Raw genomic sequence first — 25955 nt, 5'->3', positions numbered from 1 at the left:
GGAGCTTCTCCCAGCAACAGGAAGAGGCAAGGTGCCCTGAGCGACTGAAGATCTGCGACCTTTTCCTCTGGCCAAGGTGTCCCTGAAGGGACAGGAATCTCCTTGTTCTTATTCTTATTTACTCCTAAACAACAGGAAACACCTACGCACCGGTGGGGTTTGGGGATCTGGTGCCTCCCGTGGCCATGCCGGGTCTGTCATTGACACCCTGTGGCTGACACTCCCAGGGTCCAGCCTCATCTCTCAGGCTGGCACCATGCCCAAGGGCTCTCTCCTGACAGTGCCTGTGAATCTAAGTTGCGGAGCGGCTTCCAGATGCTACGTGCTCTGCCCCGACCCCAGTCCTCATGCTCTCCTTCCTCCCAGGACCCCCAGGAGGACACTCTTGAGATGACCGCACGCTCACTAGCTCACAGCTCAGCTGTGCTGGCTCGTGCCTCCCAGGGGGGAACAGACTAATTGCAAACCCAGTGCTACTGACTGCGACCTCAGGTGCCGGCTCAACTGCCCCTCCTTGATGCCTCTGGATTTTTGCCGGTTGGCAGAAAGTTGTGCCCATTAAACCCACAGTGTGGAGCAGGGACACCACAGAAAGGGGCATGGGGAACGCCTCATTTACACCAGCAAGGGAAGCAGCAGCGACAGCCCACCACAGCAGAGCTGACAGCAAGCGTGCGTGCAGAGTTCTGCCAGTCTAGCTCCTCCTACAGTCTCTTTTCAAGGCTGCAGCCCACCGTTTTCATCCAGGTAGGTCAGCAGGATAGAGCTGGACTCTGTCCCTTCCACAGCGTAGTCCAGGGGGATATTTCCATTGACATCCTGGAGAAGGACATTGGCTCCGGCCTACATGAAAAGAAAAAGAAAGTGACATTCATTATATACACAATCAAGAGGGAAATGCAGATCACAAGTCCCACTTTCAATCTTGGTTGGAAAACAGTTCTGGACACAGTTTATTGGATAAACATCTGCAGAATCACAGAGGAAACCAGAATTAATTTTAAGGCAAATACATGAAATAGCTTATGCAGACTCAGGTCTGAAAGGTGTTCTCCTGACCCCTGCAGCACCACGGCCCAGTGGCTTCTCCCACGCTCCAAGGTGGACAGCTGCTGCCCGGTGTCCAGGTGCTGGCTCCTGCTCTATGCTGGCCTGAGTCCACCACATAGTTGTGCCCAAGGCCCTCAGAAAGCTCCATGGATCTCCCCTGAACAGGCTGGACTTGGACGGATCTTCCAGGGTCCACCAAGAAAGTCTCCAGGTTCCCGCTCTCCACAAATACTCTTCCAGGAGCTGTTCTCACACTGCTGGTGTAGTAAAGCCTGTGCTGGTCCCCTGGAACTTTCCAGAAACTGTTTTCTAATGAAAAGTGCAAACTAAGTCTCTAATGGACTGACTACATTAAACACAGCCACTCTGACCTCCACCCCTACGGGTCTTCCGTCAATATCACCCAAGCCCTCTTGTCCTACCCATGTCCTTCCCAGCTTGGGCACAATGACAGAGTTGATTTTACTCTTAAACACTGATCACACAGACTGTCCCCACTGCTCCACATTGTTCAACAAGCTCCATAAAGTTGATCAGGCATGGATAACAGCTCTTCTCCGAGGACATGGAGTGAACGCAAGCCCCTCAGTCCCCAGGTAGTGTCTGCATCTCCACCTGCTGTCCTGCGTTCTAAGAGCTGTCCTGATTCCAGCATGCAGTGGACTCCTTTTCACTAGTTAAGGATTGTTTATATTCCATCTTCCTTGTCGGAATTCTGGCCCTAGGTGGGTAGCCTCAGAGATAAGCCCTCCCAGAGGGGAGCTGGGGCCTGGTGCTGCTGTACTGTGAGGCCTGAGCCTACTGCTGAGGCCCCAGCTGGTGGGAAGTGGGAGGTGAGGAGCCCAGAGCACGCGGTGGCATTGCACCTAAGCAGGTGGTCACCCCCAGCAGACTGTCCCGAAGCACAAGCTGAGCAAGTGCTTTGGAGTCCACGTGGCTACAGAACCTGCCCATCACGGCAGGAATCATGACTGCAGGCACAGGAGAGTTCCCTGGGCTCCCCTGACGGCTCTGGAAGGCTCGCCAATAAATAAATAAATAAATCACAAGTGCAAGTCCCTCAGCCATCAGCTCGAGTCGTGAGAACCAGAAAGGTTCCCTCCCAGCCCTGAGAGAGTCATTCTGAGAGCTCGAATTGCCGCGTGGTTTAGCCCTGGGGCCGCTGAGTTCCAGTGTCAGTGGAATCTAGTCTCATCGATGGTTTCATTCTGAAAGCTGCCATTCTTGGTATGGAATGGGGTCCGAGACATAGGATGGGGACAAGAGGTTGGACTCAGATGAAACATGCAATCCTGAGCCCTCCCTTCACCCAGCACGTCCCCTGCCAGGGACAGTCGCTTGCTCTGCTGAGCCTGAGGAGACCCCTTCACTCGCTTTGCCTTTGAGGGGAGACTGGAAGAGGGCAACCCCTTGACAGGGGATGGACACTTTCTCAGAGACTACCCCATACTTTTCTACTAGATCCAAGCCTGGAATGAGACTTCAGCGTCCTTCAGGGAGAAGCAGGTACCAGGGCCCAGCATGAGGTCACTTACACAGCAAGAGAACTCCAAGATTTCACATACACACAAAACTTCCACCTGTGGAAGCTCAAATACATGTGCGTGCATACACATGCACACGTGCACGCACACACGTCTTGCTTGCTCCTGGAGAATCACGCCAACGCAGGTCCTTAGAGCATCGAGCAAGGGAGGGCGGGATCCGAGGTCACCGACGGGCACACTTGGGAGAGAGCCCAGATTCCATGTGACAGCTCCCTCCCACTGGAGACAGAGCAAACTGCTCAACTGGCCACCAAGATCTGGACTGAAAAGCGACTTCTTTGTAATGAGGTTGGGTGCCAGAGATCTGGCTTGACATGGTGGGGAAACCTAGGAGCTCAGGGTGGCAGGGAGGCTGACGCGGATCCCAGGAGCGCTGTGGACGCAGGAGGGCCTCTCAGAAGGGGGTCTCCTGGCAGTTCCAGTGCTTCCACTGTCCTGGTGGCACTGTGACAGTGGGGTCACTGGAGTGGGGCTACAGTGTGATACCCAGTGTGAACTGCCAGGAGCTCCCAGAGACTGTCGAAGCACTCAGCAAGAGGCTCCCTGGGGCCACTGAGGGGGTCCAGGACCAGAGGGCCACAGGCACGTCCTCCTCCGAGGAGGCGCCTCCATCCCTGCAGGCCTCCCTTTTGGGGTACTCTCTCTTCTGGAGGAGCAGTGCTCCCACACGTGCTGTCCCATCATTACTTAGCGCTCCCCTTGCCCACTTAGTGACCAGCCCACACTGACGCATCGACAGTTCTTTACATCAAGTGCCTGGCATGAGGGTCACTGTCCTGGGCCTGGGTGGCTCCCTGGTGCCTGTGCTGCACTGGGGTGCGGTGGCTGCAGCGGACTCTGGGGCCAGTGGCTCAGACCTCTGCACGGCGTCTTCACTTGTAGCCTGAGGCAGGTTCCGAAGGCTTCTGTGTCTGGGCTTCCTCACATGGGACACTCACGGAGATGTTCTGTGAGAAGCCCCTCCAGGCCCTTCCCAGGCATAGCTCTGAGTCCTCGTAGCCTCTCCTCGCTGTTGTCGTTAACCCACATGGTCCTGTGGGCAGCTCTCCCCATACAGATGCCCTGTTCTCCGCCAAGACCAGAACTTGGCACAGGACTCTGGCTGACACCCCTGCGCAGAACTCCCTGTCAGTCATGTGACTTTGGCCAAGTTACTCACCTCCTGCCTTACGTTCCAGAACTAGAAGATGGAGATAACAGGTTGTTGTGAAGATGAAATGGATCAAGGCTGGCCAAGCTTTCATATCATGGCCCTGGGGCAGCAACAGGCGTGGATGGAGCTTGCAAGTGACAATGCAGGTCAGGGTGGCAGAAGGTCAACACGCTCCACAGAACATACACCCGAGTCCCGAGACAAAGATGCAGGAGGTATCCTAGGGCCTGTGTGAGCAGTTTCATGGGAACACGCTGGTAAGTACACTCGTTAACGGATGATGCTCCATTCTCGGATGTGCAGAAATAACGTAAATGCTATGGTGAAGCACCTGTGGCCATTCAGGATGCCTTCGACTCTGCAGAGTGAGGACCAAAGTCCAGCGGTCCAGAGAGCCGTGAGCAGTTCCAGCTCGACCTTTGGAGCCTTTTAGAGCAGGCGAGTGGGGAGCCGAGTGCCGTCCCCCGCAGCCCCCTGCCCCGTGTCCTTCGTGCTCTCCTCCGGAGGCCCGTGAGCTCCCGACTCTCTCTGATGCCTGGAACTCTGTTGTGCAGCCATCAAGCACCCCCTGCTCCCCAAGTCCACAGTGCCAGAGGCCTGCCCTCCCTGGCAATCCAGGCAGGGCTGTTTCACACAACTGCATGAAATACCTGGACTTGAGACAATGCCTGGACCTGAAAGCCAAGAGGCAGACCCTTGGTGGCTGGGTCAAGTGTCCTGCACGTGGAGCTTTTGCTGCTTTTCGAGTTATAATGCAGTAGTTCAGACAAGTTCTACAGGAGAATCTGCCCTTTGGGACTCAGGGGTTCTCAGGATCTACTTTCCTACTGTTACAGGCAGAACTTGAGAAGGCAGGAGAGCGATGCGCTTCACGTGCCTCAGCAGAGTCTGGGAGGTTTTGCTGACATCCTGCACTGCACGTGGGCAGTGATCATTTTTCCCCTTTCGCATGAAGCAATTCAGTTTCAAGATTCTTCATTTTTACCGTACTTTAAGATTAATATGAATGTCATTCATAAAGATTCACGGCTGTTTTTTACTATCAGTTCAGCTAATTCAGAAGTAAATGTGCAATTTTAATTGATAATGGATTACAACTATGGAGCTGATTAGCAAAAATTTCCTCAAAATATCAGAACACCTCTCTTAATGCTGTCAGGAAGGTCTGATTTCATGCAAACCAAAGGTGAAAGACTCATGGTGTTGGGAACCATTAACATTTATAAGGTAGCATACTACTTTTTATTTATTTATTTATTGGTACCAGGAATTGAACCCAGGGGCACTTAACCCCTGAGCCACATCCCCCATTTTGAGACAGGGCCTCACTAAATTGCTGAAGCTGGCTTTGCATTTACAATCCTCCTGCCTCAGCCCCCTGAGGTGCTGGGATTAGAGGCATATACCACTGTGCCCAGCAGGTTTTATTTTTTAAACTACCTTGAGCCATTCAGGCACAGCAAATCAATTTACTCAATTTTGTGAAGTGAGAAGAAACAAGTAAATCAATTCAATAAAAATATTACTCTCGATAGGGCCCATTTGTAATAAGAATTTAAATGTGAGTGTGTGTGTGTGTGTGTGTGTGTGTGTGTGTGTGTGTGTATGTGGTTGTGTGTTCTAAAATCTAATTGTTTTTCTACAGGCATGCACTTGATACTCTTTTTAAAGCGTTGTCTTTCTATTTCAAATTTCACTCCTTCCTGAGGCAAGGGTCCAGTGTGTGAATTTTCAGTCATGAATGACAAGGGAAGGCACCTCCTGGGTGGGGGCTCCCGCTGCCCACACCATTTCCTCCCTCAGACCTCCAGCTCTGCTGCCAGCGGGCACCACACAGACATTGGCGACAACATTCCTGCGTGCTGGTGTGTGCCTTGGCTTGCATGCATGCTTGCATCATTTCAGGGGATGAGAATCAGGGAAGCTGAGGGCTTCAGACACAATTTTTCACATATAAAAAGACTACCCAAGTGTGAACTTTACGATGTTAGAACAACAGCTTTAGCAATTACTGCACATTTTATAAATCTTAAGCAATATGTTCGAATAACTAAAGGCTGCACACCATAAAAGCCTAAGAATTAGGAGCTGGGTATAGGAAAGGGTCCTGAAAGTGGGGAACCAATACATGCTTCCTCGGGACCCAGGAGACACAGCTTGCACACAGTGCTTACTAATGGCCTTCGAGAGTACAAGCAGGGGTGTGTATGTATATGAGTAACTTGATTTACATTCCAAGACCTAATCACCAGATTTCAAAGTTCATATACTAACTAACCTCTGTTTCACTGAAAATGAACTTCTGAATTAAGAAAAACTAACAGCTAAAAAAAAATCGACAAGCATGGTTTTTGCAGCATTGGGGTTGAACCCTGCTAGGCAAGCCCTACATTCCCAGAACAACAAAAATGTTTTATTTGCACGAAACAGACCCTAAGGCAATCTTTCAGTATGCATCAGGAAAATTAATCAATCACATCATGATTGGTTTTCAGCAGGGAAATGAAAGCAATCAATGTTACATGTGCAAAATCAATAGCAACCGCTCAAAAAATTCCTGCAATTGAAGACTTCATAATTCCTCCTGGGAGCTCCAAGCACATTTTCTCTTTAATTACTGAAAATGGAAAGCCATTCAACTTCTAATTTCTCCTAAACTATGCTCCTGGAGTGTGGAACTGAAGCCCAAATAAGTCATTCCTCCCAGGTGGGAATTTTTTTTACCACATGCCAGATGACAGATAAACTGATAGGTTCACAATTCCTCTCAATAAATATTTTATAGGCTTAAATTATGTAAATAGTTGATCTTAGTGACTATGCTGGTAAATGGTTTCATGTAGTGATAACTCTCTAACACATGAATACTGAAATGTTAATGAAGGACTTCTGTCTAATGGAATTTTAAAGAAGAAATATGACTTTTTTAAGTGATTAAACATTTTGGTAACTTTAATTTTACAGAATTTCTAATCTACTTACAGTTGAAAGAACAGTTCAAAGAACTCCTGTATACCAGTCACGACTTGGACTACATTCCCTCCAAAGTGACATGTTCAAGCCCTAACCCCAGTGTCTGGGAATGTGGCCTTATTTGGAAATGGGTCACTGGACGTCATGAGTCCAGATAAAGTCGTGCACGGGCTCTGAGTCTACAGGGCTGATTTCTCACAAGAAGACAGAAAAGCACAAAAGCATAGGGCAGCCAGCCACAGGGAGTGGGAGGCAGAGACCCTAGTGACGCTGCCACAAGTCAAAACGTGCCTGTGGCCACTAGGACCTGGGAGAAGGTGTCCCCTTTAGAAGGCAAAGGAAGCAGAGCCCTCTTGACAAGCTGACTGTAGACATTAAGTCTCTAGAACTGCAAGAAAATAAGATTCCAAACCACTTGGCTTGTGTACTTTATCACGGCAACCCTAGGAAACGGACGCAGTCCTCTCGCCAATGCAATGCACTGAATGTTGACGGACCTCCTCAAATTCATAGATTGGAACCCAGCCCCAAACTGATGAGTGATGTTCTTAGGGGTGGAAGCCACGGGAGGTGGCAAGGTCAGGAGAGTGGAGCTTTCGTGACTAAGATCTTTGTCTGTATAAGAGAGATCCCAGATCAGTAACTGACTAGTCTCTAGCCACGTGAGGAAAAAGGCAAGGAAGACACACATTACCATGTCAGAGACACGAGAGGTTCCACAGGCATCCGAAGGACAATAAAGGGTCACCATGAACAATTCAGCCTACGTGGCTTCTAACCTAGATGAAATGGGCCAGTTCCTTGAAAGATACAATCTGCCAAAACTCTCTTATGCGGAAATGGACCACCTGAGTGTGCCTGTATCAAATAAGAAGAATCAAGTGTTTACAACCTTTCAAAACAGAGAGCACCAGGCCACGGGGACTCACTGGTGAATTTTATAAATCATTTAAGGAAAATAATAGCCACTAAAAATCTCTTTAAGAAAGTAGAAGCAGAGGAATGCTTCTAACTCATTCCATAATGCCAGTAATACCCTAATACCAAAGCCAAAGACATTACAGGAAAAGTAAACTACACATCAATATCTCTCATTACATAGATTCAAACATCCTTAATGAAATATCGGCAAATTGAATCCATAAGAATTGTTATATAACACAACCAAATGAAACATATCCAAGGAATTCAAGATTGGTTTGATACTCAAAAATCAATTTAATACATCACATCAAAAGACTAAAACAAGAAAAATCACATGATCCCATCAATAGATGCAGCAAAAGAATTTGACAAAATTCAACACTGATTCATGATAAAATCTCAATAAGCTAGAAGCAGAGAGAAACTTTCTCAACTTGACAAAGCATATCTATTAAAACCTGACAACCAATATCATGTTTAATGGTAAAAACTAGAAAATTTCTTAACATGAGAAACAAGGCAAGGATATCCTGTCTTGTATTCCTTTCCTACACTGTTCTGGATGCCTTAGCTAACACAACACAGCAAGAGAAGAAAATAAAACATATATGAATGGAGAAGGGAGGAAAAATTATCCTTACAGTGACATGAACATCTATGTAGAAAATTCAGGAAACTAACCAAAACAAAACAACACACACACACACACACACACACACACACACACACACATCAGCACACATAATCCTCCTCAAACTAATAAGCATGTATAGCAGGGTTGCATGATACAAGGTTAATATACACACGTCAACTGTTTTCCTATGTACAAGCAACAGACAAATGGAATCTTAATGTGAAAGCACAATAGTATTTGTAGTTGCAGTCCCCAAAAGGAATTAGATAGGAACCAAACATAATACACAGAGAATCTATAGGAGAAAATGAAAACTCTGATCAAAGAAATCAGAGAAAAACTAAGTAAAATGGAGAGAGAATCCATGCTAATGGATACGAAGACAATTTTGTCAAGTTCTCAATTCTTCCAAACTTGATCTACAGATCAACATAATCCAAATCAAAATCCTAGCAAACTATTTTAAGACTATCAACAACTGATTCTAAATTCATATAAATTAGCAAAAGATCCAGAATAGCCCCCCAGTATTGATGGAGAAGAACAAAATTGGAAGACTGACTCTACCTGACCACAGAACTTTCTGCAAATCTACATAATTGAGACAGTATGGTATTGGCAAAAGAACAGAGAAATAGATCAAGGGAACAGAAAAGAGTGGACAGAAGTAGACCCACATAAATAAGGGTGAAGACAATACAATAGAGCAAAGTAGTCTTTACAACCAGTGATACTGGAATAACTGGACAACCACATACAAACAATGAATCTAGACCCAGATCTTTCCTTCACAAAAATTCACTCAAAATGGAGCACCAGGAGAGACCCATGGAGGAAGGGGACAAAGAGAAGACAGTGGGAGCAAAACTGACCAGCCACATTGTCATGGTGTTATGCAGGCATGATTGAGCAGCAACAAATCCCACCATGTGAATGGTTATAATGCATTGATTGAAAATGTTTAAAAGACCAAATTGGATCACAGACCTAAATGTGAAATGCAACTATAAAACTCTCAGCAGCTAACATAGGAGAAAACCTGGATGACAGTGAGCAGCGTGACAGCATTTTAGACACAGCATCAAAGTCACCATCTAGAAATCAATACCTCATAGTCTGGGATTCATTAAAATCATTAAAGTGCTCTTCAAAAGATGATATCAAGATAATGAGAAAAAAATCACAGAGTGGAAAAATATTAGGGAAAAACACATTTAATAAAGAACATACAGAAAATATACAAGGAGTCCCTAAAACTCAGTAATAAAAGAAATTGAGAAATGGGCAGAACACCCTCACAGACACTTTACCAGAGAAGACATACAGACAACACATAAACATATGAAAACATGCAGTAGGTCACATGTCATCACACAAAGGCAAATGACAATGGCAAGGAGATATCACTATGCACCTATCAGAATGATCAAAATCAGTTAGGTGTCACCAGGAAAACAGTATGAGATTCCTCAGAAAACTTGGAATAGAACCACCAGTTGATCCAGTCATCACACTCCTTGCTTTATACCCAAGGACTTAAAATCAGAATACTACAGTGACCGCAGTCACATCAATGTTTTATAGCAGCTCAACTCACAATAGCTGAACTATGGAACCAACCTAGATGCCCTTCAACAGATGAAGAAAATGTGGCACATATGTGTGTGTGTGTGTGTGTGTGTGTGCATGTGTATCTATACATACATACATCTATATATATGATAGAATATTACTCAGCTTTAAAGAAGAATGAAATTATGGCATTTGCTGGTGAATAGATGGAGTTAGAGAATATCATGCTAAGCGAAATAAGCCAAACCCAAAACACCAAGGGTCAAATGTTTTCTCTGATATGCAGATGCTAATTCACAAGAAGTGGGGATGGACAGGGAAGAAGAGAGTTACTTCGCATTAGGTAGAGGGTAGTGAAGGAAGGGGAAGGGGTGCGGAGTAGGAAGGACAGTGGAGTGAAACAGACATTATCACCTCGTGTACATGTATGACCGCATGACCGATGTCATCCTAAAACACGTACAATCAGAAAAATGAGAAATTTATGTATGCTCTATCAAAATGTATAAATGCATTGTACTGTCATGTACGATTAATTAGAACAAATACGAAATTTTAAAAAGACGTCTAATTGAGGCTTCTTATGCAAATCAGAAATCCATGAAGTTTTAATCTTGCATTTTCTACAACCTGTGTTCACTAAGCAAGTAAGTTTGTAAAACTACCAGCAAATGGAGCATTAGGACCCCAGGAGCTGCACAAGAGGGAGGCAAAGGAGACAAGGACTGAGTTGGATGAAGAGAAGAAGATGGAAATAACCTGAGAAAAGAAGGGGAGACAATTTCCTTTGGTGTCATGAGCAGAGCTGGGGCTGGGGATCCGAGAAGTGGGAAGAAGCCCCGTCACCTCGGGCTTGCTGTGTGACCAAAGCCAAGCCCAGGCTACTTTTCCCTTTGCAAAGTGAAAAGACTAGGAGCGGTTAATGCATAATGCAGAAAATCTTCACCATAAGCCTACAGAGTACCCAGCCTAGTGTACGCATACAATAGGCACTCAGTAAATGCAGATTCACTGATAACACCAGTAGACTCAAAACAAATGGCATTAAAGTATATTGTTCACATAAACAATCACAAATTATAGTACATTAAACCACCCACCCTTCTCTGCTTGCACCCATCTGCTAAGTTTAAGAACTCAATTCCCGAATTAAGAAACATGAGCTGTCGGGAAAGAGAAGGGACAGGGCATTCTGCCCAGAGCGCCACACGACATGGGGGACAGCTCTGAGGGCTGCATCTCCCTTCTTCCCTGCACTCTTACCACACCAGCCAGGGGAGGTAGAAGATTTCAGGTCAAGGCAAGAAACACGCACAGATCGTGCTGCCAGAGCACTGCTGCCCAGCAGTGGTGAGTTCCCAGGCGGTATTTACCGAAGGCCAGACGCACTGTCATTACTCCTGTTCAAAAACACACAACGCGCCCTGAGAGTTCTGAATGAATCTGGTTTTGAAAAACTACCCAGAAGAATAAGACACGTTTGTGGAGGCCTAAGTGAAAACCTGCAGCGCCTCTCCCAGCTCCCTTATGTTCAGGTAACATACTACTTAGACTTTGAAGGTGTGATCCCCACCCAGGACCATGAGATCACTACCCAGCCTTCTCCACCTCACACAACCAAGCCCACGGGGGCAGGAAGAAGAGTGCTTCAAATCCAGCCCTTTATCTTCAAGGACAAACTCTACAAAGCTGCCAGACCTTCAGAAGAATCAGACACACCCAGCAGACAATTCTCATGAAAAGAAAGCAAATCCATACAACTCCTAAAAAAAAAAAAAAAAAAAAAAAAAAAAGGAACCTGAAAATAACTGTTAAAAAGACGGTTACAGAAGGACCCACTACGGCAGCAGAGTTTGGCCAGGAACAACGGCAGCACCTGCCTCCCACAGTCCACTGCGAGAATGGGCAGCTGGTGGGGAAGCCTTCGTGAGCATCATTCAGAAAGCAGCCCCTCTCACCCTGAAATGTAAGCCACACAGAGGACCTGGTGGTGCCCTAGACCTGCGCCTCACTTCCTGAGGACACTGCATGATGACCCCGTGTCCCGAAGCTCAGCTGAGGTGTCTAGTCGAAGGCCAGGGCAGCCAGGCAGCTAGAGAGGGGCTTGGCAGCAGGAGCCACAGAGGGAGTGACCTGCTGGATACCAGGGAAAGACTGGGAGGGAAGCACCCACCACCATCTCCTGCAGGTAAGTCAGCAGCCAGAGGGGAGCCGGCTCCCTCATACCGGTGCTTCTGGTCCCGCCCAGGCCTTCCCACAGGCTTCCATGTTTCACCGAGAATGAGAAGAGCACACAATCTTCCATCGGAGTCTAGAGTTTTGGCAGATAACGGAGACCACGATGCAGCTGGAGAGTCCATTTGCTCATTAAGATCTCTGTACTACACCCTTATTGTGGTTAAAATGCACTTTGAGATTTTAGCAATTGCAAATTTTTATAATAATAAAAATTAAAAACCTTTACTATGGCAATTTAAAATTTTGTAACATCAGAACTATACGTGAGCACATTGTTATAGCTCCCTCTGCAAACTCCCTGCGATCATCACTTCTTACTTTGGGAGAAGGAAATATTTAAGTGCAGCGTTGTAACCATACTAAATAACAGCCGGTGTGTCATCATATCATTCCAAGTGACAGGCTGTGACGAGCATGGGATCTCTGGGCGTAGGTTTGGGAGTCATTGACCATGGTGATGGGGAGGCCCAGCTCCACACCCAGGTGAAAACTGTTAGATTTCCAGCATGAAATGGATAGAAAAACCAGAGCCATCTTGAGGACCTGGAAGTCACTATCTCTAAGAAGAAAGACCAGAAGGAAGGGGCTGAGGAGAGTAAGGCTGTTTTCCACCAACCCGTCAACTGACTTTTAAACTACAGGTGTGTGTGATAGAAGAAAACCTAAAATGCAATGCACAAAAAAGTAGTCACATCATCAGAAATTTACTGCCATCGTAACGAGAGTGTAATAGGGTAAAGTTAGGAAAAAAAATAGTGAGATTTTGTATAAAATGACAAAATAGGAGAAGGCTTCAGTAATGACACTTATTTGATGAGGCAGCGTATCATTAAAATCATGCTGTTGAAGAAAATGTGAAGGGCTGGAGAAGTGCAGAAAATGTGTGTAAAGAGGCTGCCGGATGCTCGCCAGGAGCGAGGGTTTGGTGCCTTTCCTGTGCTTGGAGGAAGGCGAGGGTGAGTCTGAGGAGCCTGAGAAGCTCATAGAAAGATATTCAGTGATGATCTCCGTGTGACGGCATTATTTCTGATTTTTAATTTCACTCCTATTTTCTAGGAATCTTCCAATTTTCTAACATGAGCACGTTAGATTTGTGGTGAATGTGGTGGACAGAATGTCGGACGAGAGCCCAGGGCCATTCTGCTGTGTCCCAGTGAGTGTCTCCTGAACCAAGGCGAGGAGGACCACTGAGACCAGCGACCGGTTGTCTGGGGAGCAGGCTGGAGCCACGTGAGCCCACTAATGGCCAGGACATGATTAAAGGTCAACCATCCCTTCACAAGACACAACTGCACCAGGAAGCCCACTGGGTTAGCGTTTCCGAGAGAAAGCTAGGAAAAGAAATCCTGGTTTCCAGACTCCGAGGAGCCCACATGCTGGGGTGGAGCTGCACACTGCAGGCCCCTGGACGGCTCCCACCAGGCCTCCTCGGCTCTGTGCTGCGAAGCCACGTGCCCTACGTGTCCCGCCTCCAGCACATCCAGCCAGCGGCCTCCCACCTCCTTAATCGTTCACCTCTTTATTCTCCAAACCGGCCATTGATTTTGCTTTTTAAAAGCAGATGTGGCCAATCTGAAAATCCCCTCATGCAAACAGTCTTTTCCAGGTTTGTTCAGCAACACGCTGAAAAGGTGGCTGACGGGGGGCTTCTGTCCCACTTTCTTGACTAACGGCGGGTGTGTCATTTACCTCCAGTGGCTTAAGGGACAAGCACCTTTTCTCTTTTTGAACCTAAAATACTCGATGGTAATATTCCACATAGTAATGTCGGCACACATATGAATGGAAAACCACAAACGTTAACTCGTCTGAGCCAGGGCTGTGGTCTGCAGCTTTCCTGGAGTTTGAGTCTTGGTGTCTGAGTGGCAGGCTGCTTGTGACCAGTGTTCCCTCTGCCATGGGGAATCCCCAAAGCATTTCCCACTGACTTTAAAGACGACACAAGCTGGTTTTCCTTACAAAGCGGGCTTCTCTTTCTCAGATTCTTTGCTGTTCCTGTTCTCTTACAACCTCTTAATTGATTTACTTTAAACCCTCTTTCAAATTTCTCCTTTTTTTGGACCTCACGATGTTCCAGGGTGATGTGATTTACTCCAGGGCTTCTGTTGCTTTGCACATACAGACATGACTTTTCTCTCTTTCCTGAGTCCCAGGACCAGCTGCCTCCTCGTCCTCTCCCAGGGCGTGTCTTCTACCACTGTGACCTTAATACATCCTACTCAGAACCCCCGACCCTGTCAAGTGAGAAGGTCTCTCCACTGGGGCTCACTTTCCTGGTAAATTGCACCACTCCTCCAAATTCTCCAAATAGAAAGTCGGAAATCTTAAATCCACCCTCTCGAACGCGCATGTTAACACAATCGACAGAACTGCTGATTTCACCTTCAAAACGCATCATCCATATTTCTCTCCACAACCACTGCCCTCAACACCACATGGTTTCCCAGGGTTTCAGGTCACGTGCTTCTGAGAATGCAGCTGCAGTGGCCTCTGGTCCTGCTCCAGGCCTGGGCCCAGGGCTGCTGAGACCAGGCAAGGCCCTGCGCTGGAGCTTGCACAGCTCCGTTCCTCAGCCCACCACAGCACTCACAGGAAGCCAAGATGTCGTGCACAGCGTGCACAGGGACGCGTGGAGAAGCACACTGGAGATTCTGCACTGACGGAGGTTCTGCGCAGCGGGCAGGAGCACCAAGGTTTGAGAGCAGAGGCCGGTTTCCTTAGTGTCCGGTTCTCTCTCAGAAGTCAACTCAGACCTAGCATGTGGCAGACTCTCCATCAACTATGTTACACGAGTTTGAATGATTAAAGATTCACCATGAGGTGATCAGTCTTACCAGTGAAAACGGTGTTTCAAACCCTGAGTCTGAGAGCAAGCCCTTGACTTACTGCGGGTTGCATTTTATGGTGGCTCAGGGCACTCCACTGTCACAAGCAGGAGATCAGCTGCCGAGGGGAAAGGTCAGACTGCTCAGGAAGTACAGGCCACAGGGCAGGTGAGGATGGGGGCTTCCTCCACAACCAGCTCCAACCGCTGCATTCCCCGGGCCGATTCAAGTGACCGCAGAGAAGACTGGGAGAAGATGCCCCTCCACTCCCAGACCCAAACCCCACTGTACGGCTTTGAGTTTTCCTTTTCATTTTATAATCCACCATTCCCGGATGAGGATGCGGAAGTGGTGTAAGGAGAACAAGACAAAGGTCTGTGGTCAAGATGCTGAGCTTACCAGATGGGCCTATTACGTTTGCCATATGATCCCGGTTCAGCACTAACCAGCACCAGCATGGCTCTGGAGGCAGAGACGGTGGGTTGGGAAGAAGCGTGAAGGTTGGAAGCAGACCCCGCCATGACCCCAGGCCTGAAACCGCTGGCCGAGCAGACCTGGGAGACAATGCTGTGAAGATCAGACGCGGCCTCACTGTGAGACCAGACCGCATGACTCCCTGAAAGGTGCTGGGGCCGTGGGGAGGTGGTGTGGTGGGACCTCCCTTACACACTTCCCATCTCAGCAGGAGACTGCAGCTGTTTACCCTGGCCTATTTCCCCTGCCTGGGCACACAGACATGGAGGAGTCCTTTCTCCTCCCCAGGGCTACACTGAGCTCTGCTGTCGCTGGGGTGTTTTGCAGCATTGGTCACAGGAGAGGCCTGGCCTTGTTTGGGTGGCCCTGCTTGCGAGGGGTGTGCATTCTGGGAAGCAGCCGGCTCTGCGGGGTCTGCATGCTGGAGGGTCAGGGTGCACAGGCCCTGAGGAGTCCGCGTACAGCAGGCAAGGCCGAGCCGGCCATGAGGGCATCAGCCGGACGCATCAGCTGCACAGGCTCTGGAAGCCTCTTCCCTGCCGCCTCCTAGACCCTGGGTGGGTTTCATAGGAGTGAGCAGGACTCAGGCCTCGCTGTGGGCGTGGACAGCAGGGAGGGACCTGCCACAGCCCAAGAAGCAGTGCCAGAGCCTGCTGGGGACTCTCAGCAGCCTTTCCGGTGGCCCTCCCCAGGTAGCTGTAGGCAATTGGGCAGCTACCTGGTCCTTTTGTCTGTGCGTCTTCTCGAATTTGGTTCCTGCTGCCTCTGGCCTTCTAATCCCAGTGGTAATAGCCCCAGAAGCCCCTCGCCTCTGACCGATTCCTGAGTCAAACTTGAGCTTGATGCCACCTCTGCTTCTGCTTGTGACAGAAGGTCCTCAGGGGTAACTTGGTCTCCCTTGTCATCATATAAACTTTTTATTTTTTCATTTACTTTGTGAGGCCAAAAAAAAAAAAAAAAAAAAAGGGAACAAGAAAAAATATCACACTTTTTACTAGACATAAACAAATGTTAGTGTTACCTAAATATTTTAGTTATATTAGTTGATAATAAAATCTCAGTATTTTACTAGATCTAACTAGAGTATATTCTTTATTCCTGTGTACAGTCCAACCTGACTTCTAATCCTTAAAGGTTTAACCCAAAATCTTTACCAAAAGCGGTCAGTAGTTACAGAAAGGAGTACAAACATTTCTCTCTGCCATATTGTTCCCAAAATAAGTCTGCTCTTAGGTTCCTGTGTGTGGAGCGGGGGAACGGAGCCGAGGCTGAGGTCCCAGGCTCACACTTGGCTCACACCAATCTTGTCTTCCAGCTCGAGTTCCAGGTCACAGGAACATTTGCTCTTATCCTGAGTCATGTCTCATCTTGCCAGAGAGTTAACAAATAATACAGCTTCACACGCACAAGACAAGATGCAGGAATACAAGAACGGCAGCGAACGCAGCAGGAGAATGTGTGTGTTTTCAACAACACCAATTCCGACCGTCTGCGAAGCAATCAACACTGTCCACAATTGGAGATGGAGTTCTGAAGTCCTGTGGAAATGTCTGCTCCACTTGTATAGTCCTTAAAGTAGAAGGTTTGGATGTGACTTTTTTTTTTTTTTAAGCAGACTATGATCATTAAAAAAAAATACAGACTATAAAATATGTCAGAAGGGTTTTCACTTGGCAAGTCCTGGCTCAAGCTTTGCAAATCAAATTATTTTAAAAAGTGCACATTTCATAGGATCTTCATCGAATGTGATAAAACAGCTAATGTATAAATTACCTAACACCATATTTCTATTAATATTAAAATACCCAAGCGTGGCAGTTGTAATATATATAGTACTGGAAAAGGAATTAGGATATTTAAACTTCTGAAGGAAGACAAAACATCACAGTAAGGCACAGATATGTTTTTCTGGGTCTGACATTTCTGTGTCTGTGAGTGAAGCTTGCAAAGCTCTGATATTGTAACATGATTTTCAAATACGGTTCGACGACTGAATTTTTCTGTTACTTAAATGTAAAGGATTTTCTGCTTTTATAGCACTTAAGAAATGAGTCCTGAACTGAAAAAGAATGCACTGCCATCCACATCTGGCTACTGTGAGCCAGGCCTGCTGCCCACAGGTCAGAGGAGCCTGGTGGCCACAGCAACACTCCTGCTCTCGGATGCTCGGCCCCTCCCTTCCCTCCCATGAGGAGACCTAGGAACATGGAGTCCGAGGAGAGCCGAGCAGCCCCTAACAGCCTTCACTTACCGAAGGGTGTGGGTGAGACTCATCCTCATGGGAGGGAAAACATGCTCTACAGGAACCTCCCCCAGGGGCTGCACCTCCCCTCAGGGACTGCCCAGACAGAGCACATCTGCACAAAGCCCAGTCACCACCTACAGGAAGCAAAACAGGAAAACACAACCTGAACCAGAGAAGAACCCACAGCCACCTGCCTGCATCGGCTTGGGCAGCTGTGACAAAATAGCTTAGATTGGGCGACTTATAAACAACAGAGGTTTTCCTCACTGTCCTGGAGGGTGGTCATCTCAGACCACGGCACTGCAGACGTGCTGTCTGGAGAGGGCTGCACAGCCCACAGACAGCCATTCTTGCTGGGTCCTCACAAGGCAGAAGAGGCCAGCCAGTTGCCTGCAGTCTCTTCCCCAGTCACCAGACCTCTGTCCTCGTGACCTAACCATCTGCCAACAGTCCCCACCTCTGAACTCCGTCATCATGGGGGAGGGTCTCTACATATGGACTTTAGGGACACAAAGTTTCAGACACAGTGCTGAGGCACTCAGTCACCTGAGGATGCAGGCTTCTGGGCTATGGCAGTTCCCTGGTCTGGAGCGGCCGTGTGGTCCGCTGTGGTGAACTTGGAAGTGGCTCTACGGGAGGCAGTCACACTCCACAGCCAGCTTCACCACGAGGCAGCTGTGAGAGCAACTCTAAGATCCACACCACAGACCTTCAAACCATCCCTGGTGTTGCAACACCTAGATAAATCCTTTTCATGAATTAGGAATGGAACATTCTGTAGACAACAGAAGTTAAACAAAAACACAGCTCTCATATTGACTATAACAGAAATGATGACCTTGCAGGTCAGTAGGTACTTAATCAATACCTGTTATATATATTTTTCTCAAAAATTTTTTGGTAATAATTTCATTAAAATGCTTTTATTGTATGACTCATGTCTAAGTGTGCATTTTTCCCAATAGGTAGAATTCATTTCTTCTATTATAGGTTCCTAGGAACCTTTGAGGTTAATACTCAAAGTTAGATTTATTCTTATGTTTATGGTAATTATTGTCTTAAGAGATTTGCAAGAATCTCTAAATCCATTGCTATGGCATTCTACGTCAACACATTCACTGTAATTTAAAAGAATAAATAAACTGTAGTCTATTATAAACCATTTTCCTACACCCTTGCAGGTGGTATAGTAAGCCATCCCATAGAATGGGCTGGAAAACAACCCAGATACCTTGACATCAGCATTCAACAAGCAGCTGTAGGAAAAAGCACGGTAAGTCTATGTGTCTGTTCTCCTGGGCTGAGGGGTGGCCAAATATCTGGTCTCATGCAACCTCATTTCCAGGTATGGGCATGAAGGTGTTTCTAAGCCACAGGCTGAGTGAGGCATGTCCTCACAGTCCAGGGCACGTCCCAGCTGCCAAGGACCAGGCTGCAAGGAAAAGTTGGAAGAAGGGCAGATGGCTTGTATGTGAGCAGGGACATCCACCTTCTCCTGCCTTGGACGCGAAACTCCTGGTTCTTGGGACTCCTCTGCCCTGCCCCAGCCTGTCCTGGGCTTTGGTCTCCAGCTTGAGGAGCTCAGTTCCTGGGCCTCCTCAGCTGTACAGGCAGCTGAGTTGATTCCCAAACCCTTCCCCTCTCCCCTTCCCTCCTGCATGTGCCTCACACCAACCTTTCAGTCCTGGCAAGCCACACATGATGGGGGACTCCTAAGAGTCCATTGCTCAGTGACTCCACAGCTGTCCTAACTTGTATACCTGCACTCTACGACGTCCACACAACCACGAAACCATCTACAGCACATTTCTTAGAACATATTCCTGTCATTAAGAAACCGATGACTGTCTCATTTCCTTTAGTAAACCAGGACCATGTTATTGGTCCTGCTGTCTCATGACTGTCCATTGATCCCTCATCAGACTGACCTGCTCCATCTCTCCCAGCCATTGTCACCACTTTGGTCTGACCCTTCACCTCCCCTCAGCCAAAGCAGCCACCTCGGCAATCCAGAGAGCATCCACTCCAGCCTCCGATCTCTTCTCCTCTGCACATCAGGAGACATTACCGACACATGACAAAGTGGCCATGGTGCCCTGGTCCTCACTTGAAGCCCATCACTGGTTTCTAGAACGGGCTCCACACCAGCCATCTCAGACCTGCTCCTTTCAGTGATGGGCTCCATACACAGTGGCTCAATTGTCTGGAGAGTTCTCTCTCCCTTCCTGTTCATTCTTCACATCTCACCTGGCTGACCTGCCACCCAGGGAGGGCTTCCTGAACCTTCTGTCTGCCATTTCTGCTCCTGGCCTCTTGCCAGGGTTGGGACAAAGCCTGGTACAGTCTTCTGCTTTGCAATCTTCAGAAAGCAGTCTCACTGTTGCTCACCCATGGCTCTGCCCGCCACTCAGGATCCTGCAGGTCTGGAGGTTGACGCCTTTCCTCCGGGATTCTTCAGTGGCCATCCAGCTAACATGACTCACATTGTGCCTAAAACTCACGACTCCTGACTAAAAGTCCTGCTCATGCTGTCACCCACACAGATGTGTGTTTACGCACACGACTCTGCCTAGGATGCTGGTCCAGCTGCTTTGCTCCAGCTAGAACCCTCCTCCTCTGGATCCGTAAGCTGGATTTATTCACTCTATTGTTTTAGAGTGTGAGCCCTCCTTCCTGGAAATGACACTTAACTCAGCTCCTATTGCCCTCTCCTCTTGTCCAAGCCTGTGTATCTCTTCTCATCCCACTTCCTGTGCACGTGGAGACCCTCACTCCTCCTTATTATTAGGTCTCACCACACTGCTCAGAGCAGCATCAGGTACACAGAAAGCTCATGCCAAACCGAAGCTCAACCAAATCCCAGAACTCACTGCCACAGAAGCACCATTGAAAGCTGTTCTCTAGTTATAACGTGGAAACGAGCAGAGAGGAAGACGAAGCAGTAGAAGGAATGACCCCCGTGAGGGAGGCTTTCCAGGCGTATCTGGCTACAGCAGGGGCCTGGGCGCCACACTGTTTCACCACAGGGCACAGGCACACACAGCCGGCCTCAAGGAGGCTCTGGACTGGACAGCTTCCTCCAGCCTCCCAGGGGCTGCACCACTAGAACATTGAGAGCAGCAGCTAGGCACTGCACGTAGGGGTGATGCAGAGCAGAGCGTGCCAGCTGATTCTTCTCCTGAAGTCTGGTTAGTTATAGCTGGAAGAATCTCGGTGGAGTCCCCCTCACATAGAGAGCTGGCTTCCTTGCCAGCTACACACCTCCTCAGTCTTCCTTATTTCAATTTATGCTACTTCACTTATGGTGGAAAGAAAACCAATAATTATGTTTCATTGGAAATAGAAATCCTAGTCATCTCCCCTACTTGGAGCTCAGTCTGTCTGTTGCTATTCAAGTATCATTTGTCCTAGGCCCCATCAGCGGGCAGCAGGGAGATGTCCCTGTCAACCCACAAAGCAATCTGTGCTCTATAGGTATGAGAGGTAGTGCAGTTTGTTTTAATTACAAGTTTTAATTTACAATTATCGAGTGGCAAATGAGGTTGAGTGTCTTCATAGCATTCGTCATCTTTATGCCTTCTTTGGTGAGATGTCTGTTTAGATAGTTCATTTTTAAGAGTTCTTTCTATATTTTAGCTACAAACTCTCGGACAAGCTCAGGGAACAAAATGGTGGTTATCAGAGGCTGGGGGTTGGGGGCATTAGGGACACAAAGTTCAGTTAGAGAAAGATGTTCACGAGAGTTGTTGCACATCATGATAGCCATAGTCAAAGGTAATAAGAAGTCGACTATCCTTGAAAATTGTTAAAAGAGTAGATTTCAAGGATTCTCACCATAAGCAGTGGCGGGTATGTGAAGGAATGCCTCTACTAATCAGCTTCATGTAGCCAATCCAAAATGTGTGTGTGTACACCCAAATGCGTGTGCTCACACATCTTTTGTGTACCACAAACCTATACAATTTCTATTTGTCATACAAAAGAAACTGCTCACTTTACAACTGTCTGACACTTGTTTTGCTTATCATGGTCCAACTTACCGACTTTTCTTTCATGGATCATGATTTTGGTGTTAGTTGCAAAACTTGTTGCCAAACCAAAGGCCACCTAGAATTTTCCATAGATTTCTTTTAGGAGTTTAGAAGTTTTGTTTTACAGTTAAGTCCGTGATCCACGCTGCGCTAACTGGTGTGCATGGCATAAGAGCTGGGCCTGGGGTCACTCTCTGGCCAGGAGCAGTCAAAGGTGCCCACACCACTGCCTTAGCAGTGGCTCTGCTCTGGTTGCTCTGCTGCCAGTGGATTTACGCTGGTCTAGTTATGAACTTCCTTTTCTATTTCATTGATGTATAAGAACCCTCCTCCTTTATGGAAACCTCACTGTGTCAGTTACTGTCGTTTTATAGTAGGCATTTCTTAATGCAGCTTTTGGTATCATTGATTTAATTCCTTTATTGTTTTTCCTATACTTCATGTTATTGATTCATGCTCTGATTTTTTATTCTTTTCTTCCACTTGATTTAGACTTGAATTGCTCTTCTTTCTCTAATTTCCTAAAAGGAAAGCTCAGATCATTGATTTTATAAACTTCTTTTCTAATATTTGCACTTAATGTTTAATATTCCCTTTTGGCCTTATTTTTGTTGCATCTGATACAATCTGATAATTTGTATTACCAATTTAGTTAAAACATTTGGTGTTTCTTGCACCTTTTTTTAACCTATGTGTTCTTTGTTTTGTTGTTGTGTTTTTTTTTTTTTTTTTTTTTGGTGGTGTGGCAGGTACTGGGGTTTGAACTCAGGGGCACTCAACCACTGAGCCACATTCCCAGGCCTATTTTGTATTTTATTTATAGACAGGGTCTCACTGAGTTGCTTAGTGCCTTGCTGATGTTGAGGCTGGCTTTGAACTCACTATCCTCCTGTCTCAGCCTCCTGAGCCACTGGGATTACAGGCATGCGCCACTGTGCCTGGCAGCCTATGTGTATTTTTGAACTGTTCTGTTTAATCTCCAAATATTTTGAATTTTTCAGCTCTCTGTCACTGCTTTCAAGTCAATCCCACTGTGGTCTGAGAACATATTTTTCCTTACAGTTGTATAAAGTTTTGCCTCAGATATTTTGACAGACTATCCTAAGGTGTATAAATATTAGGAATTAGAGTTTGAAATAAAACTCTAATTGGTATATTTATTAAAATAACTTTTATGTCTTCTCATAGAATTGATCTCTTTATTGTTATATTCTTCCTCTAATTTTCTTTATCTGAAGTTTGCATTGCTTGAAATTAATGCAGCACCCCATATTTACTTTGATTAATATTGGCATGGTTAATCTTTTTCCATTTACTTTTTTTAAATTTATTTTTATTGTAAACAAATGGGATACATGTTGTTTCTCTGTTTCTCCATTTACTTTTAATCTATTTATACTTAATGTAGGTTTCTTGTTAACAGAGTTGGATCTTATATTTTTTCTACTTTGACAATCTATGTCTTTTACCTGATATGTTTAGATCATTCACATTTAAAGCAGTTCTTGATATAGCTGCATTAATATAACTGTTATTAACTATATTTTATTTGTTGTCTTTGCTCTTTGTTCCGATTTCTCCAGGCTTTTCTGCTCTCATTGTTTCGCCTTGGCATACTATATGTTCCTACTTTATATCTTTTTTAGGATACTTACTTTGGAATTATTTTTCCTGGCTGTTCCAGAGTTTGCACTATGTTGTGTGTGTGTGTGTGTGTGTGTGTGTGTGTGTGGTGCTGGAGCTTGCGACCAGGAACTTCAGCATGCCAGTGTGTGTTCTGCTATGAGCTATATCCCAGACCCTGAAAGGCACACTTTAACAAGTCTGGCTCCACTTCATTCAGGGGTAGTGTAGGTATAACAGTATTTTCGGTGCCTCCTCCTCATCCCTGAAGACATTTCACTTATCCATAGGCTGTAACCACCCAATGCTTTGTTATGATCATCACTTTAAGAGGTCACCTTCTATATAATTTTATAATAAAACTAAATTTGTGTGGAATCTTGGCCTTTACTGATTTTCCACTGTCTTCTTTTCTTCACGTCCATCACATAGTCTGACCTATATAATTTTGTTCTCTTAGAACAACTTATTTTAACATTTTTGGGAAGGCAGGAGATCAGCTGGCAATGGCGTCCCTCAGTTTTTGTTGTCTGAGAAATGCTTTGACGTCTCCCACGCGAGGAGGATTCCAGTGGGAGTGTTCGGAGGTCTGCAGAGTCCACCTGTCAGGGTCTGTGTCCGCAGCTGGACTTGGGAAACTTCTGCAGCTCTATCAGCTGAGGCTCGGGATCTTGCCTGGGCCGCGTCCAGCCCACGGAGCAGCCCGTCAGAGCTCCGTTTCTGGCCCCGCAGGCATGATCCTAGGATTTCCTCCTGGCCTTCATCAGAGTCCCCACGCTCTGCTTCCAGGGGCTTCTCCTCTTGCAGGCTGTCCACCTTCCCATTAGAACCTTACACGCTGAGCTCGGTTGCGGTCTCCTCAAGCAGCACCTCCCATGCCTGGTGACCTGCCCCTGAACCTGTTTGGAAGCTGGACAACAGAGGATATTGGTCATGAGGGAACAGGTTTGGGGACGAGGGTTGGTTCTAACTTGGGCAGTAGCTGGGCTGTGCGGTGCTTTCTGTGACATTAGCAGCCAGAGGTGTCCCCTCCTCTGGTGTCCGGCTTTGTGGTCCCTCGCGACTTTGGGCTTCCATGGTGCTTCTCCTCAGGGACTCCACCTGGAGACTCCTAGCCGTGACCCGCTGTTCTCCACAGGAGCCCTTCCGGGTGGTGGCGAGGCGTGCGGGAGGAAGCACGTCCCATGAGCTTGGCGTTGAGACTGAGCGTGGAGGGCTGTGCCCAGCACCGTGGCCCTCACGACGCCCCTCAGCTGAGACCAGAGGCAGGGGTGTGGGTGCTGCCCGCTTCCAGGAGGGTCAGGACCTGCGAGAGTGGTTCTTGGACAGGTGCAAGAGGAGGACCTGGTTCCCACAAGCACCGACTTTTTCATTTGCAAGGACTAGGGTGACAATTTCCAACCACAGCTGATCTGAAACCAGAATTCTTCCAGATTTGCTTTTCAAACGACACTTTGTTGCTTATCTTCTGAAAGCTATTTTATAGTCCTCATCGCTGTTCACATGAACTAGGAATTTTCACCATCGATTTTGGTAACAGCATGTTAAGTGGTGATCAATGTTCATAAAACAAAACCCAGGGACAAAGGGCTCTTCTGCTCAGGTGCCACAGGGAGCCAGGGGGCGTCCTCTGAGCTCTTTCTGGACATGTTAAATATATAGCCCTGGACAAAACATCCCACGCTGTCCAGCCCCTCTCTCTGGTCAATGGGCCTTTAGGTCGAGTGAGACAGACTGAGGAAAGTGAGCCTCATCGCTCGCTCAGAGGTGGAGAGCAGGGGCCCTGGGCAGGACCAGCTTGAGGGCCTCCAGTGCAAGAAGGCAGAGCGTCTGCACCGAGGGGCCCCGGGGCCCAGGCACAGCAGGACCCCACTGCGCACGGGGAGAACCAGCACAGCGTGGGACGGAGGAGGGAAGTCCCACTGAGTTTCCTGTCTTTTTTTAAAGTTAACAGCAGATACTAGGACATGACTACGGAAATAAAGAAAAGAGCTGATTAAATAACCGTGAAACGAGAGGAACAAAGAGGGAACCTGGTAGAGAGGGTGATTAGCCTTTGGGGAGCACGTGAAGGGTCTGGCTCGCAAATGAGGACAAACAAGGAAAAATCCACGTTGGGCTGCGAGCGGGAGGTTGAGGGCGCTCACGCGGAGGCGTCCACTCTCCTGGCAGAGTCAAAGCGAGATGGACGGGCAGGGAGACGGGCACCGTCCTGGTGGCCAGTCACATGGAAAGCTGGTGGGCAGCTGCACTGCCAGTGTCCTGTTGCACCACTCAGGCTGGACAACAGACTGACCTTCAACCATGGGCTCATGCACTTCCAGGGAGGAGTGAGAACTCCCAAAGCAGCCGGGGCAGCCTGTGCCTGGTGTCCGCCACTCCAAAGTGATGGAGAGGTGATCTGTAACCACACTACTCACTACCACGCAGTGATACTTGGCCTAGAGAGTGCAAGCACCTTGTAGAAAAGGTTTTGGAATGGTTTAATTTCCACCAATTTAAGACACCTACCGCAAAGTAGCATGTTGACAATGTCGCTAATTATCTAAGTCATGAAGGAGTGCTCCGTCCCAGCAGAGGCCATGCTGCCCACTAGATACAGGTCATGACACACTTGCCCACAGCAAAAGAAGTTGCAAGCATCAGGCGTTCACACACAGAGGGCC

The 25955-nt window shown here is 47.3% G+C and overlaps 1 protein-coding gene across 4 annotated transcripts in view; it reads right to left on the bottom strand.

Moving 5' to 3' along the window:
* MYO16 (myosin XVI) overlaps nucleotides 1–25955 on the bottom strand; it is a 551974-nt gene that overhangs the window by 310773 nt on the left and 215246 nt on the right. For all 4 annotated transcript variants that reach the window (XM_079137420.1, XM_079137419.1, XM_079137417.1 and 1 more), the window contains one exon: nucleotides 735–843. In XM_079137420.1, the coding sequence (XP_078993546.1) occupies nucleotides 735–843 (109 nt within the window). The remainder of the gene's footprint in view (nucleotides 1–734; nucleotides 844–25955) is intronic.

The sequence above is a fragment of the Sciurus vulgaris genome (assembly GCF_902686455.1).
Source record: "Sciurus vulgaris genome assembly, chromosome: 4".
Classification (NCBI taxonomy): domain Eukaryota; kingdom Metazoa; phylum Chordata; class Mammalia; order Rodentia; family Sciuridae; genus Sciurus; species Sciurus vulgaris.
Note: the sequence above shows the minus strand (reverse complement) of the source record. Positions and strands in the feature narration are given on the sequence as shown.